General features: G+C 33.0%; 1 protein-coding gene and 1 long non-coding RNA gene across 3 annotated transcripts; one reads left to right on the top strand and one right to left on the bottom strand.

Moving 5' to 3' along the window:
- Positions 1 to 6,582: 6,582 nt before the first annotated feature.
- Positions 6,583 to 6,861, bottom strand: LOC125855875 (uncharacterized). Its single transcript, XR_007445514.1, has one exon. It is a non-coding gene; the product is annotated as an uncharacterized LOC125855875 (long non-coding RNA).
- Positions 6,706 to 19,031, top strand: LOC125855874 (transcription initiation factor TFIID subunit 7). Of its 2 annotated transcripts, none has more exons than XM_049535536.1 (6): positions 6,706 to 6,841; positions 14,922 to 15,032; positions 17,376 to 17,509; positions 17,585 to 17,704; positions 18,056 to 18,129; positions 18,585 to 19,031. In XM_049535536.1, the coding sequence occupies exons 2-6, from the start codon at positions 14,924 to 14,926 to the stop codon at positions 18,739 to 18,741; spliced, it is 594 nt and encodes a 197-aa protein (XP_049391493.1). In that variant the 5' UTR covers positions 6,706 to 6,841; positions 14,922 to 14,923; the 3' UTR covers positions 18,742 to 19,031. The 2 variants fall into 2 exon arrangements, with proteins under 2 accessions (XP_049391493.1, XP_049391492.1); XM_049535535.1 differs by having other exon boundaries at positions 6,768 to 6,936.
- The last annotated feature ends 418 nt before the right edge of the window (positions 19,032 to 19,449 follow it).

Raw genomic sequence — 19,449 nt, 5'->3', positions numbered from 1 at the left:
AGCAGGTATAACCAGATTTTATTGATTTTCGTATGCTATAGTCTATGATTTTTTGGTGATTCGAGATTCCTGATTTTTTTCGCAGAAATCTTCTTTGGACGTATGTTAAGACCTTATCAATGGAGTCAGTTGGTCTCCATGGGCAAACCAACCCATTTTAAAGGTTAAACGAGCCCCAAAGCAGACATATCTCGATTTTACAAATTTTCATTTGCTATAGTCCATGGATTCTTGGTGATTCAAGATTACAGATTTTTTTTGGCTGAAATTTTTCATGGACATCCGTTAAGATCTTAGCAATGGAGCCAGTTGGTCCCCACAAGCAAACTGACCCATTTTCAAGGTCAAACGGGCCACAAAGCAGGTATAACCATATTTTACCGATTTTCTTGTGCTACCGTCCATGGATTTTTAGTGATTTAGGATTCCAAATTTTTTGGCTGAAAGTTCTCATGGACGCCGCTAAGACCTTAGCAATAGAGCCAGTTGGTTCCCACAGGCAAATCGACCCATTTTCAAGGTCAAACGAGCTCAAAAATAGGTATAACCAGATTTTATCAATTTTTGTGTGCTATAGTCCATGGATTTTTGGTGATTCGGAATTCCAAATTTCTTTTGGTCGAAATTTTTCATGACATTTTTTAAGACCTTAGCAATGGAGCCAATTTGTCCCCATGGGAAAACCGGCCCATTTTCAAGGTCAAATGAGCCCCAAAGCACGATAACTAGATTTTACTAATTTTCGTGTGCCATAGTCATGCAATTTTGTGATTCGGGATTCTAAAATTTTTTTGGCGAAAATTTTTCTTGAAAGTCCCTTTAGACTTTAGCAATGGAGCCAATTGGTTCCCATGGGAAAATGGCTCATTTTCAAGGTCAAACGAGCCCCAATGTAGGTATAACCAGACTTTACCAATTTTCGTGTGTTATAAATCTATGGATTTTTGTGATTCAGGATGTTTTTTTGTCGAAAATTTTCATGGACGTCCGTTAAGACCTTAGCAATGGAGCTAATTGGTCTCCACGGATAAACATGCCCATTTTAAAGGTAAAACGAGCCCCAAAGCAGGTATAACCATATTTTACCAATTTTTGTGTGCTAGTCCATGGATTTTTAGTGATTCAGGATTCTGGAATATTTATGGTTGAAATTTTTCATGGACATCCGTGAAGACCTTACCAATGGAGACAGTTGGTTCCGACGGAAAAATCGGCTTATTTTCAAGGTCAAATGATCCCAAAGAAGGTATAACCAAATTTTATCAATTTTCGTGCGCTATAGTCCATGAATTTTTGGTGATTCGGGATTCTAGATATTTTTAGGCCAAAAATTTTCATGGACGTCCGTTAAAACCTTAGCAATGGAGTTAATTTGTCCCCACGGGAAAACCGATCCATTTTAAAGGTCAAACGAGCCCCAAAGAAGGTATAACCAAATTTTACCGATTTTTGTGTGCCATAATCCATAGATTTTTGGTGATTCGAGATTTCAGATTTTTTTTGGCCAAAATTTTTCATGGACGTATTTTAAGCCTTAGAAATTGACCCAGTTGTCTCCACGGGAAAACTGATCCATTTTCAAGGTCAAACGAGCCCTAAAGCAGGTATTACCAGATTTTACTAATTTTTGTGGTCCACGGATTTTTTGTGATTTGGGATTCTATATTATTTTTGGCCGAATATTTTCATGGACGTATGTTAAGATTTCATCAATGGATCCAGATCGTCTCCACCGACAAATCAGCCCATTTTCAAGCTCAAACGAGCCCCAATATAGGTATAACCAAATTTTACTGATTTTCGTGTGTTAGTCTAGGGTTTTTTGGTGATTCGAGATTTCTGATATTTTTTTACACAAATTTTTCATGGACGTCCGCTAAGACCTTTGAAATGGAGCCAATTGTTTCCACGGGAAAATCAGCCAATTTTCAAGGTCAAACAAGCCCCAAAGCACGTATAACTAAATTTTATCGATTTTTGTATGCTATAGTTCATGGATTTTTGGTGATTCGGGATTCCAGATTTTCTTTGGGTGAAATTTTTCATGGATGTTCGTTAAGAACTTAGCAATGGAGCCAATTGGTCCCCATAATCAAATCGACCCATTTTCAAGGTCAAACGAGCCCCAAAGCAAGTATAACCAGATTTTACCCATTTTCGTGTGCTATAGTCCATAGATTTTTACTGATTCGGGATTTCAGATATTTTTGGCTAAATTTTTTCATAGACGTCCGTTAAGACCTTAGAAATAGAGCAAGTTGGTCCCCACGAACAAACTGGTCCATTTTCAAGGTCAAACAAGCCCCAAAGTAGGTATAACCAGATTTTACCGATTTTCATGTGCTATTGTCCATGAATTTTTTGTGATTCGATATTCCAGATTTTTTTTTGCTGAAACTTTTCATGGACGTTTGTTAAGACTTTAGAAATGGAGCCAGTTTGACCCCACAGGAAAATTGATCCATTTTCAAAGTCAAACGATCCCTAAAGTAGGCATAACATGATTTTATCAATTTTCATGTGCTATAGTACATGTATTTCTTTTTGTTCGAGATTTTAGATTTTTTTGGTCGAAATTTTCATGGACGTCCGCTAAGACCTTAGAAATGGAGCTAATTGATCCCCACGGGTAAACTGGCCCATTTTCAAGGTCAAACGAGCCCCAAATCAGGTATAAACAGATTTTACCAATTTTTTTGTGCTATAGTCCATGGATTTTTGGTTATTTGGGATTTTGGATTTTTTTCGCCAATTTTTTTATGGACGTCCGTTAAGTCCTTAACAATGAAGCCAATTGGTCCACACGGGCAAACCGGCCCATTTCAAGGTCAAACGAGCCCCATAGCAGGTATAACCAGATTTTTCAATTTTCATGTGCTATAGTCCATGGATTTTTGGTGATTCGAGATTCTGAAATATTTTTGGCTGATATTATTCATGGACGTCCATTAAGACCTTAGAAATGGACTCAATTGTTCCCCAAGGGCAACCCGGTCGATTTTCAAGGTCAAACGAGCCCTAAAGAAGGTATACCAAGATTTTACTGATTTTTGTGTGTTATAGTCCATGGATTTTTGGTGATTTGGGATTCTGGATTTTTTTTTGCCTAAATTTTTCATGAATGTCCGTTAAGATTTTAACAATGCATCTAGTTGGTCCCCACAAGAAAATCGGCCTATTTTCAAGGTCAAATGATCCCCAAAGCAGGTATAACCAGATTCTACCGAATTTCATATGCTATAGTCCATGGATTTTTGGTGATTCGGGATTTTGAATTTTTTTTTGCCGAAGTTTTTCATGGACGTCTATTAAGACCTTAAGCAATGGAGTCAGTTGGTCCCCATGGGAAAACTGTCCCATTTTAAAAGTCAAACGTGCCCCAAAGCAGGTATAACCAAATTTTACCGATTTTCGTGTGCTATAGTCTTTGAATTTTGGTGATTTGAGATTCCAGATTTTTTTTTGCCAAACTTTTTCATGGACGTCCATTAAAATCTTAGCAATGGAGTCAGTTGGTCCCCGCGAGCAAACCGGCCCATTTTCAAGGTCAAACCAGCCCAAAGCAGGTATTACCAGATTTTATTGATTTTCGTGTGGTATAATCCATGGATTTTTGGTGATTCACGATTTCAAATTTTTTTTACCAAATTTTTTCATGGACATCCGTTAAGACCTTAACAATAGATGCAGTTGGTCTCCACGGGCAAACTTGCCCATTTTCAAGGTCAAATGATCCCCAAAGCAGGTATAATAAGATTTTACCAATTTACGTGTGCTATAGTCCATGAATTTTTGGTGATTCGAGATTCCATATTTTTTTTGACCGAAATTATTCATGGATGTACGTTAAGACCTTAGAAATGAAGTCAGTTAGTCCCCACGGGTAAACCGACCTATTTTTAAGGTCAAACGAGCCTCAAAGCAAGTATAGCCAAATTTTACCGATTTTCGTGTATTTAGTCCATATTTTTGGTGATTCAGGATTCTAGATTTTTTTGGTTGTAATTTTTCATGGACGTCCTTGAATACTAAGCAATGGAGCTAGTTGGTCCCCACCAGTAAACCAACCATTTTCAAGGACAGACGAGCCCCAAAGCAGGTATAACCAGATTTTATTAATTTTCGTGTGCTATAGTCCATGGATTTTGATTTGACACGAAGTTTAAGAAAGATTAGGAAAGATTTTTGAGTTTTGTGATCAAAATGTTTTGTAATCTTGTGGTCTTAAACATGTTACATGAAAAATTAGAATTATAGTTGAGTGACTTTCGAGTTAAAAACTAAAATTGAGTTACTTTCTTAGAAAAGAACCCATAGTTGAGTGGCCACCTGATCTCTATTTTTAACGGATTAAAAAGAAAAATAAGACAAACAAGAAGAAATAAAGTGAGTACTATACTGATTGTATACCACCACTGATAAACACCATTTTTATGCATATTAAACCATAATATTAACAATGTGGGGTACTTTTCTTATTCTAGTATACCCTATAAATTCAATACAACAAATTGAACATGATAAGAAATAAATCCAACATAACTATCCCAACATTACTAATGCATATTGCCGCATTATCGATGAATCAAGAAAAGAGAATTGAGGATTCTTTTCTTGCATACATTAATTTGGTGTAGCCAAAAATTCCTGATTGGTATGCTCACACTTAAGTTAAAATGCTAAGTGAACCGTTGTTCAATGTTCATCGAGTGGGTGGAGCTACAATAGTATTTATGGTTTCTACGGAACCCAATAGCTTTTGCTTAAACAAGAAATTCAATAAAATGTACAAGTATTTAATTGCAGATTCAGTAACTACAACCAACTATGAGTCAAGTGGCAAACTCATAACCCATAAATCACTACTAAAAACAGTGAATACCGACCTCAAATAGAAGTCGATAATTTCCGACCTCCGGAGGTCGGTATTGTTAAAAAGAATAAAAAATAAAAAAACTTTAGAAAACCGACTACAAGGAGTTCGTTTTTATGAAAAATAAAGCGGGAAAATCAATTACCGACCTCTGGAGGTCAGAATTTTTCCCGGAAAAAATGAATTACAATAAAAACTGATCTCTTGATGTCGGTATTAAATAAATCAATAAATAAAAATATTTTATTTTTTCTCAATTAAATATAAAAAAAGAAATATTTGAATTAATTTTATTTAAATCGTCTTCCAGAGGACAGTTTTGTGTAAAATAAAAATAAAATAAAATTATAATACCGACTTCCAAAAGTCGGTAAAATTAAATAGTATGTAATTAAATTAATTTTCATTAAAATATTTATATAGTGACTTCCAGAAAATTAATAAATTAATATTTTCAATTAACTTTAAATAAATCGTCCACCGGATGACGGTTTATATAAGTTCAAAAATAAATTAATATAAAATACCGACTTCCTTATGTCAGTATTATTTAATTGACATGACTACTTTTTATTTATCTTACAATTTAATGTGATACCGACCTCATGAGGTCGGTATTTTTTATTTAATCTAATTACTTTTAATAAAAGCGACATCTGGAGGTCGGTTTGTTTAAAATATTCCTATTAATCATAATTTTGCTATTGTGCATAGTACTAAATTTTCATTTTATGAAATAGGCAATAAAACATTGTAAAGTACTATACAAAGCAAGTTCTATAAATTTTTTTACGTTCGATCTTGAATGAATGTCAAGTGTAGTGATCATACCGTAGGCAATGACATGTAAAAGATAATTCATCGGAGTATAAAATATGTTGATTATATACTCGTCGAGTAGTTTAACAAATCAAGTCTTATATATTAATTTCAGATATGAAATATATTATCAATTAAAGAAATATCAATGATCAATTTAAGGAGATTTATATATTAAATTTGATATTAATAAACTTCTGTTGATCGATAAAATTAAATTTATATAATTAGGAGGTGTGTGTATATATATATATATATATATATATTATTGACACCCAATTTTGACCGACTTATTTGATTAAATACGTATTTTAAAAATATATTACGAGTTTTAAAATCTTAATCGATTTTGTCTAAAATTATATATTATAGTATCGCTAATTTACAAAATTATTTTTATTATTATTAAATTATATGTATTTATCGATAGTTAAACTCAAAATAACTACTTTATTTAAATATTTTTAAATTTAGGTGTGCTTAATTTATACGAAAATTCTTTAATATATGTAGTATTTTATTAATTGAATAACATTTCCTGAATTTCCCCTTAAATCATTTAAATCATAACCTCTTTTGTTCAATTTGTTTAATCCATAGCCCTCTTCCTATTCAATTCTATTTTATATTCAATTTCATGTCAATTATGGCCATTTGCTTATTTTAATTATAGCCTATCAACACTTCTCAATTATAGCCTATCTGATTCAATTCAGTTCTCAAAAGCCCCATCCTTTAATCTCAGTCATTCGTTTATCCAAATCAACTACAAGATCTAAATCTTCAGTCTTATCAATTTTAAAGCAAAAGAACCAAAACCCTGAGCCATCATTCTTTTTTCATCTTCCTCTCATCTCCTCCTCCCCTATCTCTCCCTCTCATCTATTCTCCTAGCTGCTCAGGCGAAGCAGCGAACGGCGCCGGCCAGCGAGCAGCCGCGAAAACCAGTCGGCAAACGGGCGCCGCCTCTGATCTGTTTTTCTCGCCAGCAAGCGAAGGCCGCGCCGGCCAGAAGCAGCGCGAGGACCAGCTCCGACCGGCGAGCCTCTTTCTCTCTTCTCCTCCGCTCCAGTGAGACGACAACAACAAACAGCAGCTCCAGCTGCTCTGACCAGCGAGCGGCGAGCAGCCAACTCCGGCGAAGGCAAGGTAATCACCGACGAACCCATCGAAGACGACAAAAACAACAGCGAGACCCTCGCATCTCCATTCCTCTCCTCTTCGGCGAAGTTCTAGTAATCTAGGTATTTGATTAATCATCATACATACATAACAGTACTTATAATAAAGCTAAATTGAAGTTTACCTGGACTTTTACATGGTCCAACAATTTCTCAAACACGTCTGTAAATAACTCTAATATTAGAAATCTAAAACTATTCAAATTTATTTAAGCTCTAGTGATATGAGACTGGCAAAACTAGATAATCAAACTTGGGATGGAAGGAGAAACAATGTCCGTGAATGTAGATTTATTAGGAGTCTAGACTCTCTAGAGAAAAATTAACTCTTGACTCACTTGAGCCTTTATCTCAATATGAAACTGACACTCTGAAACAATAGAGTTCATTCAGACAATCTTTGTATGGAAACAAGAAGACATACTGATTCCCAAGTAATTTGTGACATACATCAGTCATCTTACCCAAGAGTCCGTTGTATGGAAGTTAGTGAGCACTCTTCTGCATTTATTTTACGTAAAGACCATCTTTGTTTGAAAGATATACAAACACACCACTGGATAAAACAAACAAGAAACCTCAGAATTAACAAGTGGTGCTTAGGTATAAATAGCCATGTCCTATTGGAGAGCCATTCAAGTCAACAAGGCAGAAGCAAGAACATTTAGTCACTCCTGCCAATGTTATGTATGCACATATGAAAATAGAAAGGCTGCATGAAGTAGTAGCATCAAGTCAAACCATTTTACGTTTGAAGTATGGAAACCGCTAACATGTGCACATAGATAAAACTCAACTTCTGACCTCCTCGAGTGGACAACATTTCTGAAACTAATTTCAGCATGGTCCCATAAAAAAGAGACCTTTAATCAATAAGACAGTATTAGTTATCTATAATGTGTTTAAATTTCTTAAGTTCAAGTACAGTTGTTTTCTATAATGTGTTTGTGACCATCTAGTATTGATACTTAGCTTTAATTTTGTGATAATTTGTTTGTGTCCATCGAGGATTGGCTTAGCTTTAAATTAGGTGATAATGTATTTGTTTAGCATAAGTACCAACACTAGTTGATCCTATTGATGACAAAATTGATTTTCTTGCAAAAATCAATTTGTGTCCATCTAGTGTTGACACTTAGATTTAAATTTAGAAATAATATATTTGTTAAGCATAAGTACCAACACTAGTTGATCCTATTGATGACAAAATTAATTTTCTTGCAAGATCGATTTGTGTCCATCTAGTGTTGACACTAAGCTTTAATTTAGGAATAATGTGTTTGTTAGGCATAAGTACCAACACTAGTTGATCCTATTGATGACAAAATTGATTTTCTTGCAAGATCGATTTGTGTCCATCTAGTGTTGATATTAAGTTTTAATTTTGGAATAATGTGTTTGTTAAACATAAGTACCCAACACTAGTTGATCCTATTGATGAGACAAAATTGATTTTCTTGCAAGATCAATTTGTGTCCATCTAGTGTTGACATTTAACTTGAAATTTAGAAATAATATATTTGTTAAGCATAAGTACCAACACTAGTTGATTCTACTGATGCAAAATTAATTTTTTTGCAAGATCGATTTGTGTCCATCTAGTGTTGATACTAAGCTTTAATTTAAGAATATTGTGTTTGATAAGCATAAGTACCAACACTAGTTGATCCTATTAGTTGATGGATTTAGTTGTTGGAATTAATTCAAAAGTAGTTATAGTTAATGTTGTTTAGTTGTTGAAATAGGTTCAAATAAAGTTTAATTAACCCCTAGCTAGTTTGACTCATTATTTAAAATGATGTGGTTTAGTTGGTGGATTTGGTTGTTGGAATTAAGTCAAAACTAGTTAGAGTTAAAAAGTTGTTAGTTGTTGAAATAAATTTAAATAAATAATGTGGTTTAGTTGGTGGATTTAGTTGTTGGAATTAAGTCAAAACTAGTTAAAGTTAATATTGTTTAGTTGTTTAAATAAGTTCAAATAAACAATGTGGTTTGGTTGGTGGAATTAATTCAAAACTAGTTAGAATTAAAAAGTTGTTTAGTTGTTTAAATAAGTTCAAATAAATTATAATGTGGTTTAGTTGGTGGATTTAGGTGTTGGAATTAAATCAAAACTAGGTAGAGTTAAAGTTGTTTGGTTGTTGAAATAATTTCAAATAAATAATGTGGTTTAGTTGGTGGAATTAATTCAAAACTAGTTAGAGTTAATGTTGTTTGGTTGTTTAAATAAGTTCAAATAAATAATGTGGTTTAGTTGGTAGATTTAGTTGTTGGAATTAAGTCAAAATTAGTTAGAGTTAAAGTTGTTTAGTTGTTTAAATAAGTTCAAATAAATAATTTGGTTTAGTTAGTGGAATTAATTCAAAACTAGTTAAGAGTTAATATTGTTTAGTTGTTAAATAAGTTCAAATAAATAATGTGGTTTAGTTGGTGGATTTAAGTGAAAACTAGTTAGAGTTAAAAAATTGTTTGATTGTTTAAATAAGTTCAAATAAATAATGTGGTTTAGTTGGTGGATTTAGTTGCTGAAATTAAGTCAAAACTAGTTAGATTTAAAGTTGTTTAGTTGTTGAAATAAGTTCAAATAAATAATGTGGTTTAGTTGGTGGAATTAATTCAAAACTAGTTAAGAGTTAATGTTGTTTGGTTGTTTAAATAAGTTCAAATAAATAATGTAATTTAGTTGGTAGATTTAGTTGTTGGAATTAAGTCAAAACTAGTTAGAGTTAAAGTTGTTTAGTTGTTTGATCGTATTTTAGTTTATTTTGAAGTTGGATTTAGTTTATTTTGAAGTTGGATGAAGTTTATTTTGAAGAAGATTAATGTATATGTTGAAAAATATTGCAGCAACTGTTGCCAGTTTTGTAGCAGAAAATCGACCTCTGGAGGTCAAAATCTCAAAAATAAATAAAACAAAAAATAAACAATACCGACCTCTGGAGGGCGGAATATAAAAAATAAATAAAATAAAAAATAAACTATATCGATCTCCAGAGGTCGGAATATTAAAAGTAAAAAAATATAAAATATAAAATACCGACCTCCAACGGTCGAAATTTAAAAATTACGGAAAATAAAAATTAAAATATACTGACTTTCAGAGGTGGGAAATATTAAAATTAATTTTTTAAAGATTAAAAATTAATTAATACCGACCTCTGAATGTTGGTATTTTAAAATATAATAAATAAATATTTTGACATCCAGAAGACGAAAATAATAAAAATAAAAATAAACAAATATATAAAAGTGACCTCAAGAAGTCAAAAAATAAAATAATGAATTTTTCGACTTAAAATTAAAACAGACCTTGAAAGGTCAGTAAATACCGATCTCCAAAGGTTGGTATTGAAAAGCGACCAAGCTTTTTCCGACCTAAGTTGGAAAGTCGATATTTGGTCGGTATTTCAGGGAATATCGACTTTCAAAAGTCGGTATTTGTAGGTCAGTATTCACTGTTTTTTTTAGTAGTGAATCTTGGGTGCTTGAAATATGATATTATGAAAATTCGACCTGCTTACCATTCCGTAGAAAATTAGAAATGTTCAATGTTTGCTTTAATTTTTATTTTCCTTGATTTTTAAATTTTGACCGTTGGAGGTCGGTATTTTATATTTTATATTTTTTTACTTTTAATATTCCGACCTCTGGAGGTCGGTATTGTTTATTTTTATATTTAAAAAGGTTCAGCCCTCACGGAGGTGGCCTAGTGATCAATGAAGTGGGTTGTGAATCATGAGGTCCTAGGTTCAACATGCAAAAACACTAATGATTTCTTCCCATCTGTCCAAATTTTGGTGGAAAGAGTTACCTAGTACTTACACGGTGGGAGGTAGCAAGTACTTGTGGAATTAGTTGAAGTGTATACAGGTTGGCTCGAACACTACGGTTAGCACCAAAAATAATAATAGAAGGTTCAAGGAATGACAATACGAACACATGAGAAGCGAAATATGGAAGGACTGTGGTTTCCTTTTTTAATAGATGATGCAAGAGTATTATAGATGTGAAACAACATAAAAGGAATGTTGGTGTGAAGTAGGACTAATTTAAATCTAAAAGAGTAAATGCCAACATGTCAAATAATTGTGTCAAAAATTATAAAAATAATGGCAAAAAACACACTTGAAATGCCACGTTTTTGCGAGTTTTCTACTTGAACTGTCCAGTATTCACTTTTCCTATCTAAACCATCACCAACTACTTACCAAAACACACCTCAACTATCAGTTGTTTCCTTTTCCTACCTTAACAATGGTCATATTTCAAGTAATAAAAGGGAACAATGAACACCTGATAGTTCAGGTATAAAACTCACAAAAACATGATAGTTCAATGTATTCTTGACCATTAACTTAAAACTATAAGCTCCTGCACAACAATACTTAGAACTCCAAAAGAAAAAGAAAAAGTTACCAGAAAAAGACAAGTCCAGTTTGTCTTCTGAAGAAGAATTTTCACTTAAAAGACTTGTCAATTCGCTCAGTAACAGAAGGTGGAACCCTTAGAATAAATTGCTCATCCATGACTGCATAAATTAAGAAAAAAGCTAAATCTTTGACCAAACAAATTAACTTCAGAAATACCCTAAAACTTAATTTTCTACTTTCAATATAGTAACCCTTTTGACATCACTATCTTCTCCACAAGTATCATTCAAGAATCATACAATTTTTAAACGAGTAATTTCTACTCTACTTTGAATAAAGAATCAAAATTTTGAGAAATAGATCAAACAATTCCTTCTCTTTAACAGAGTAAATTGATAGAATTCTCACCACAAAATAGATCAATCAAAATGTTTTAGGATTGTTAGTTTTATTTTGAGCTTGATGGTGTAATTCTCCGATACTAATTCAAGGAATAGAAATTTGCTTATTCTCTCCATCAGGGTTTCGAGAAAAATGAGAGAATGAAGAGAGATTTTAATGGAAGAGTCTCGAATTTATGCAAATTGAGATACTAATAATAATTATTTTTTATGATTTTGGTGGTAAAGTGAAAAATATTTTTTTATAATATTATAATTAAAATATTAATAATAATATTAGCGAATTTGATTTAAAAATAATAATAATAATAGTTTTTTGCCTTATGTCTCAGCTCTTTAAAACTAGTTACTTTATATCTAGGCTCAAATACAAAAAAATTAGCTAAAAATAAAGGAGTATTTATTATTGGAAGTCGAGGGTATGGAATGATTCAGTTGCAATGATTCAAATGAATCACAATTCTGTGTCTTGCTTTTGAGTCCGTGGAATGTTATACATGATAAGACCAATGAGAAGGACAACACTGCCGAGAAGGAAAAAAGGGCTCAAACTTGAACCTTGTGGGAGATATGGCAGTGGCATGGAGAGAAGATACATTGACAAAGGCACTACATAAGAAAAGAGGAAAAAGAATCTGGTTGGTCATAGGACTACATAAAATTCAAATGTAATCGACACCTCTAAGCATTGTGTGCAGAGTGTCTGCAAGAGAGCGAGAGAGAACCTGATGACATCACAACAAGGGATGAAATTACAGTAGATGAAATCTTCATAAGATTGAGAGCTGATATGTTGAAAGCAATATTTGTAAATATGTAAAGAAGGGGTAGCAACGGTGCTCCATCACAACCTGACCAATAAAAGGTGCCAAAATAACAGTCAGACTCATCAATCCATTACCTTGGGAAAAATACTTCTAACTTGATAATCGTGTCTTCACATCTATAATGGGATAAGACAACTAAAATTTTGTTTGGATTACATCACAGCTGTTGAAACTAATATTTGCTCATGAAATGAACATTATACCAGCAGTATATGGCGTATTTGAGAAATTGCCTGAAAATTGTGATTTCATTCTTGTTGAGATTTCACTTATAAAGTACGGCTATGGACCAAATCTTGAGAGACACATACTAATTGAGTTGCAACCAACATTAAGTTTTAAAAACCAATTTCTATGCTTGGTTTTTATTATTCCAGTACCCCAAGTTCTATGGACAGTATAATAATGTAAGTAGAGCAACCTCCTAACAACTAACAAGTACATATATTCATATTTGACTAGATTTTGAATAAAATTTTAAAGATTTGACTTCAAAAATTTGTTTGACTATAAAATTTGACCAGATTTTAAAAATCTAACCTTTAAATAATTTCAAGATCTTAAGAACTATCTCAGAACCATTTTTAGGTTCTTAGGACTTTCACGCACAAAACTTTAAAATCTAAAATCACAATCATAAACTCAAACTTTCAAGTATCATATTTCAACAATAAAATCTATGGCCAAAGAGGAGCTTAGTTTGGATGGCAGGTTTGGTAAGATAATTTTTTTTTTTGAATTATTCTTTCTAGAAAATATATTTGTTCTTAAGGAGTATAAGTTTCAATGAATTAATTTTTGGTAAATGATTTTTACCTATTTATAATAGAAAATCTAATTAGCGGAGTGATAAGCAGTGTGTAGGCATAAGTTGGGCAAATTCAAAATTTAATTTTTTTGAATTAAATTAGGGATTGAATTTTGAATTTTATAGATTTTGATTGAATATTGAATCCAACACCATGGATATTAGGATTTCTGAAAATTCAAAATTCCATGTCTTATTTTTCGCTTTATCCATATCATTTGTGCTAAATGCTAGTAAAAAGTTCATTTTAAAAAAATCCAATAGATTAGTATCCTATAATTCTACTCGTTACAATATAAGTTTAATAATATGAAACTATATGATATAAGCGGTACAATGACCTCAATCCTTGTTAACTGAATAATTGTAGAAAGTTATATATGATAAAAAATAAACTACTCTCTTTATTCTATATTAAGTGAATTTTTGAGTTATTGTTCAAAATAATTGAATTGTTTAAAGTTCAAGACAAATGTTTGAATTATTTTCTATATTTGTCCTTCCCTTTAATCAAGTTTTATATTTTCTACGAGATAAATTACACTATTTACAAAGTTATATCTACGATTCACAAAAAATCAATGGTGGAAAATGTGGTTTAATTTATGTCCTTAAATATTTTTCTTAATAGGTGTGCATTGCCCCACAATACAATATAATACGATACATTATGAAACAATACGTAACAACTATCAAAATAAAGTGTTAATATGGAATAGAAGGAGTATTAGATTAACTGAGACCATTAATTTTTATGATTAATCTTAAAGGCTCAAATATCAAAATCAAAATTTCAAAATACCACAGTAAACACAACAATTAATCCAAAATTGAATCCTATACAATTCAAGATTATTTTAATCGTAGTTTTTTTCAATTTGTAAATCAAAATATTCAAATCAAAATTTTCATATTGAATGTGAACAAACTGTTACCTTTGTCAAAAAAAAATATATTGAATCTGAACAATCCATACCCTCGACTTCCAATAATAAATACTCTTTTATTTTTAGCTATTTTTTTTGTATTTGAGCCTAAATATAAAGTAACTCGTTTTAAAGAGTTGAGACATAAGGCAAAAAACTATTATTATTATTATTTTTAAATCAAATTTGCTAATATTATTATTAATATTTTAATTATAATATTATTTTTTAAAAATATTTTTAACTTTACCACCAAAATCATAAAAAATAATTATTATTAGTATCTCAATTTGCATAAATTCGAGACTCTTCCATTAAAATTTCTCTTCATTCTCTCATTTTTCTTGAAACCCTGATGGAGAGAATAAGCAAATTTCTATTCCTTGCATTAGTATCGGAGAATTACACCATCAAGCTCAAAATAAAACTAACAATCCTAAAACATTTTGATTGATCTATTTTGTGGTGAGAATTCTATCAATTTACTCTGTTAAAGAGAAGGAATTGTTTGATCTATTTCTCAAAATTTTGATTCTTTATTCAAAGTAGAGTAGAAATTACTCATTTGAAAATTGTATGATTCTTGAATGATACTTGTGGAGAAGATAGTGATGTCAAAAGGGTTACTATATTGAAAGTAGAAAATTAAGTTTTAGGGTGTTTCTGAAGTTAATTTGTTTGGTCAAAGATTCAGTTTTTCTTCTTGATTTATGCAGCCATGGATGAGCAATTTATTCTGAGGGTTCCACCTTCTGTTGCTGAGCGAATTGACCGTCTTTTAAGTGAAAATTCTTCTTCAGAAGACAAACTGGACTTGTCTTTTTCTGGTAACTTTTTCTTTTTCTTTTGGAGTTCTAAGTATTGTTGTGCAGGAGCTTATAGTTTTAAGTTAATGGTCAAGAATACATTGAACTATAATGTTTTTGTGAGTTTTATACCTGAACTATCAGCTGTTCATTGTTCCCTTTTATTACTTGAAATATGACCATTGTTAAGGTAAGAAAAGGAAACAACTAATAGTTGAGGTGTGTTTTGGTAAGTAGTTGGTGATTGTTTAGGTAGGAAAAGTGAATACCGGACAGTTCAGGTAGAAAACTCGCAAAAACATGACATTTCTAGTGTGTTTTTTGCCATTATCTTTATAATTTTTGACACAATTAATTGACATGTTGGCATTTACTCTTTTAGATTTAAATTAGTCCTACTTCACACCAACATTCCTTTTATGTTGTTTCACATCTATAATACTCTTGCATCATCTATTAAAAAAGGAAACCATAGTCCTTCCATATTTCGCTTCTTATGTGTTCGTATTGTCATTCCTTGAACCTTTTATTATTATTTTTGTGATAACCGTGGTGTTCGAGCCAACCTGTGTACACTTCAACTAATTCCACAAGTACTTGCTACTTCCCACCGTGCAAGTACTAGGTAACTCTTTCCACCAAAATTTGGACAGATGGGAAGAAATCATTAGTGCTTTTGCCTTGTGAAACCTAGGACCTCATGGTTCACAACCCACTTCATTGATTACTAGGCCACCTCCGTGAGGGCTGAACCTTTTTACTCCCCCCCCCNCCCCCCCCCCGACAGCTCTTCTGATTCCCTATACCGCTTCTGATTTAGAGAACCTTTGGGTTTTAGAGAATCTGTGATTCGTCTTAAAAAGGTTAAGTATTTAGTACTGGAATGAAATTTACTTGAATAGAGGGGAAAATACATAGAAGATTCATCCGACTCTAATTGATTTGGGATTGAGATGTAGATGATTGAATATAGACTGAATGGTTTTCCAAACAACTTTTATTCTCCGAGGTTATCTGGAATACCCATAAGAAGTTCCAAAATAATGGGGGTGTGAAGTTGTCAATAGAGCATAGTTTATTCTACTGTCGTTTTGATTGAATTTGTAAGTTAATAGCCTTTGGTGTCCACAAGTTACATGGCCTCATCTGATTTCTAAGGCATGAATTTTTTCCCCATTGTGCCCTGCCATACCTACGTCTTCTTTCATATGCTAAAAAGTGAAAACATTGTGGTCTGAGACTCTGAGTTATTGATATTAAGCACAATTGATGTGCGTGTGTGGATATATATACATACATATCTCGTACTGTCTGATTTCTTTTGTTTTAATCTATAGCTTGCTGATTGTGCAAGTATATCTGTGGTGTGTCTTAATGAGTTGGAGTAAGACATAGGTATTCTATGCTGTAATGTTCTCTTGCTTTCTTCCTTTCGGAGAGGAATACACAAATCCTTTTGAAATGGTGAAAGAGTTTGGAAGACAGTTATTCATTGATTACTCCTCCTTCGCAGCATGAATCTCACTGTATGTACAGTAGGGTAGGTTCTGATCTTCTGTTTTTAGTTTGGGGTATTGGGAGACTAGTCACTCCGTCAATCTAAAGATAGATGATCTCATATCAGGTTATTGATTTAGAGCTGGAGCCTTTTAATTTTTCTCATTTATAGGTAAACTATGAAGAAACTTTAATAAAAATAAAAACCAAGGATTAAGAAGCACTGCTACAATCTTAATCCTACTGGAATAGTTCTTATTCACAAGTTGCATTGAGACAATTAGTATAAGGTTTCATGTACCAACAACTAAGAATTAGCTCTAGAGACTTGTCAATGTCCACAAATTACTTGGTGCTAGTTGGGGTAAAGTACCAGATTTTCTGGATCTTTTTTATAATTTATTTAATACCCGACTATCCTACGAGATTAACCGTGATATCTGACTTGCGACTCAAATGTGACTCAAATGCCAACCATTGCATCATGTTCTTGAACTTTGTAGATGAAGATATATAGTCATCTGTTACTCTCTACTGTCTCTTGTACTTTGATTATGCACTATTTTGTTGTAGTTACTGCTTTTTTGGGAATGCTTTGCCATGCTTTTTATTGTATTTTTCCATGAATTATTAACTTCTGATTATTTCTTTTTTGATCTGCTTTGATATGCTTTTCCGTGAGCTGAGGGTCTATCGAAAACAACCTCTCTACCTCCCAAGGTAGGGGTAAGGTCTGCGTACACTCTACCCTTCCAAGCCCCCCATCTTGTGGAATTATATGTCTATGTTGTTGTTGTAGTACTTATCTCTTAAGCATCTTATCATAGTTCATGTATGTGCGTTTTAAAAATGTCTTGTTCTTTTCAGAGGATGGAAAGACGGGCAGTTTTGTCATAGGCGACGAGCACTTCCCTGCATCACTTTTGAATCTTCCTTGCATAGTGGAGTCGTACAAAACTTATGATGACAACGTGCTCATTAAATCCGCAGACATTGGTCAAGTAGGGTTGGGATTAATCTTTCTTTTTCCCTTCAGTTATATGAACATGATTATGTAAACTTTGTTGATCTGACAGATGATTATGGTGAGAGAAGAAGGTGATCCTGTTCCAGATGTGGTGGAATATAGACATGGCCTCACATCTCCAATGAGAGATGCACGAAGACGAAGATTTCGGAGAGAGCCAGATCTTAATGTAACAATCTTACTTTCCTGAGAAAAACTCTCATTTATTTACTTTCTAGTTTGTCCCGATAGAGAGAATGTCAGGGGTGGGCTGTCTACTATGTGGAATGGGGGTATGTCTTTTTTTTTGTTTTTTTGGAGGGTTTGGGGTATGTGTGTGAAAGCAAATAGGGGCTTATTCTACCTGAAGCTTCTCAGTTTATCTGCTTCTCTGCCAATAAATGAATTGGAATAAAATCTGTTCGTAAATATAGTGGAGTTCTCCTTATCCCTTGATCCGCCCTTTTCTAGTTTTATATATCACCCTTTTTTTCTGGTATGTATCCTTGTACTTACAATGTGCCTGTTATACTTTTGGCAGCCTGAGCTTGTTCGGCGTGTTGATAAAGACTTGCAGAACATAATGTCTGGTGGAACAGCTGAGAATATTGATATCCTTTCATATTTGCTTTCTCCTCTAGTTTAAATAGAATGACACGTGGTCAATATACGTGAATGGAAGTAGCTAAATACACTTATTTTAAATGTTTATATAGGCTATATTCTGACAAATTAGAACTGCGAGTTTTAACGAATCCTAGATATGCTGTTGGTGAATTGACATTTTTTAGCTTGTAAACCACAATCAGTTGGACAGCTTTTGCTGGTGAAAAAACTTGTGAAAATTTCTGTTTGACCATTTACCAGGAAGAGGTTCGTGGTAATGTCAGGGAAACTTTGATGCTTTGAGCTTTCAGAAAATTTCCTGAGATTCTGTTTGCATAGGCCCTTGTAAACAAGAACAAGTTCACGTTCTGAAAGTAAAAATCAGAACTTCAATATCATCGTGGAGGACTTGCTAAATTTCATCTTTCTCATTTCTGTTACTCCTTAACTAATCGATTACATATAGAAGTTGTTGAGCAAGTGGAAGGAGGTGAAGCAAGTGCACGCCATGTGAACAAGAAAGTGGCACAACCTGCAACAAAGCCTGACATTTCCGAGCCCGGGACAGCTGGTGACGATCCTGATAGAACTGAGTCTGAGGATTCTGATGATTCAATATAGCCGAGGACATTTTCCAGCCTTTGCTATTGTTGTAGTGGCTACCAAGTCTTTGCTATTGTTGTAGTGCACTTCTGGTTAGTTGCCGTCAGAATTTATTAGAAACTTTAGCTCTTGTATTTTAATGCAGTTGGCTTATCGAGTCTAGGCTTGAATATCGCTGTAATATACTTCAGACATGCGAGCATGACAATTGCAAATTGTGTTATGTAAAGTGATGGTCTGTCTCCAGTTTGATGTATTGAATTCGCTTATTTTGTTCTAAGATAAGAAGATGTTTATTGCAAAATTGATAACTTCGACACCCTGAGAGGTTGGAGTCGGTAAATTTGCTGTGTTTGATGAGACTTGAGAGAGTGGATGGAAGTATAGGAACACAGTGAGAAGGCTAAATCGTGTAAGGCTCGAGAGCTTGATGTTTAGGTCACCTTCTTGTGAGTTCAGAGTTAGATTTGTGACAATGGGTGTTGATTTAGCAATATTATATTTATATATCTTGAGTTGAATGCATGCAGAAGGTGAAAATGTTTTTATGCGTAGCTATGCTGACCAAATTTGTGTTGAAGACTTTGAGTTGTGTTGACAGAGTTGTAGTTTTTCAACTGTGAGATTACTATGTTTTCTCGTTTCTGTTCCAATGTTCAAACTAAGGATGGCAAACGGATCGGTTTTTGTCCGGTTCTGGTCCGGTTCCCGTACCGGTAAGTCCGG

The sequence above is a fragment of the Solanum stenotomum genome, chromosome 2 (genome assembly GCF_019186545.1).
Source record: "Solanum stenotomum isolate F172 chromosome 2, ASM1918654v1, whole genome shotgun sequence".
Lineage (NCBI taxonomy): Eukaryota > Viridiplantae > Streptophyta > Magnoliopsida > Solanales > Solanaceae > Solanum > Solanum stenotomum.
This window is presented reverse-complemented; position numbering and strand designations above follow the sequence as displayed.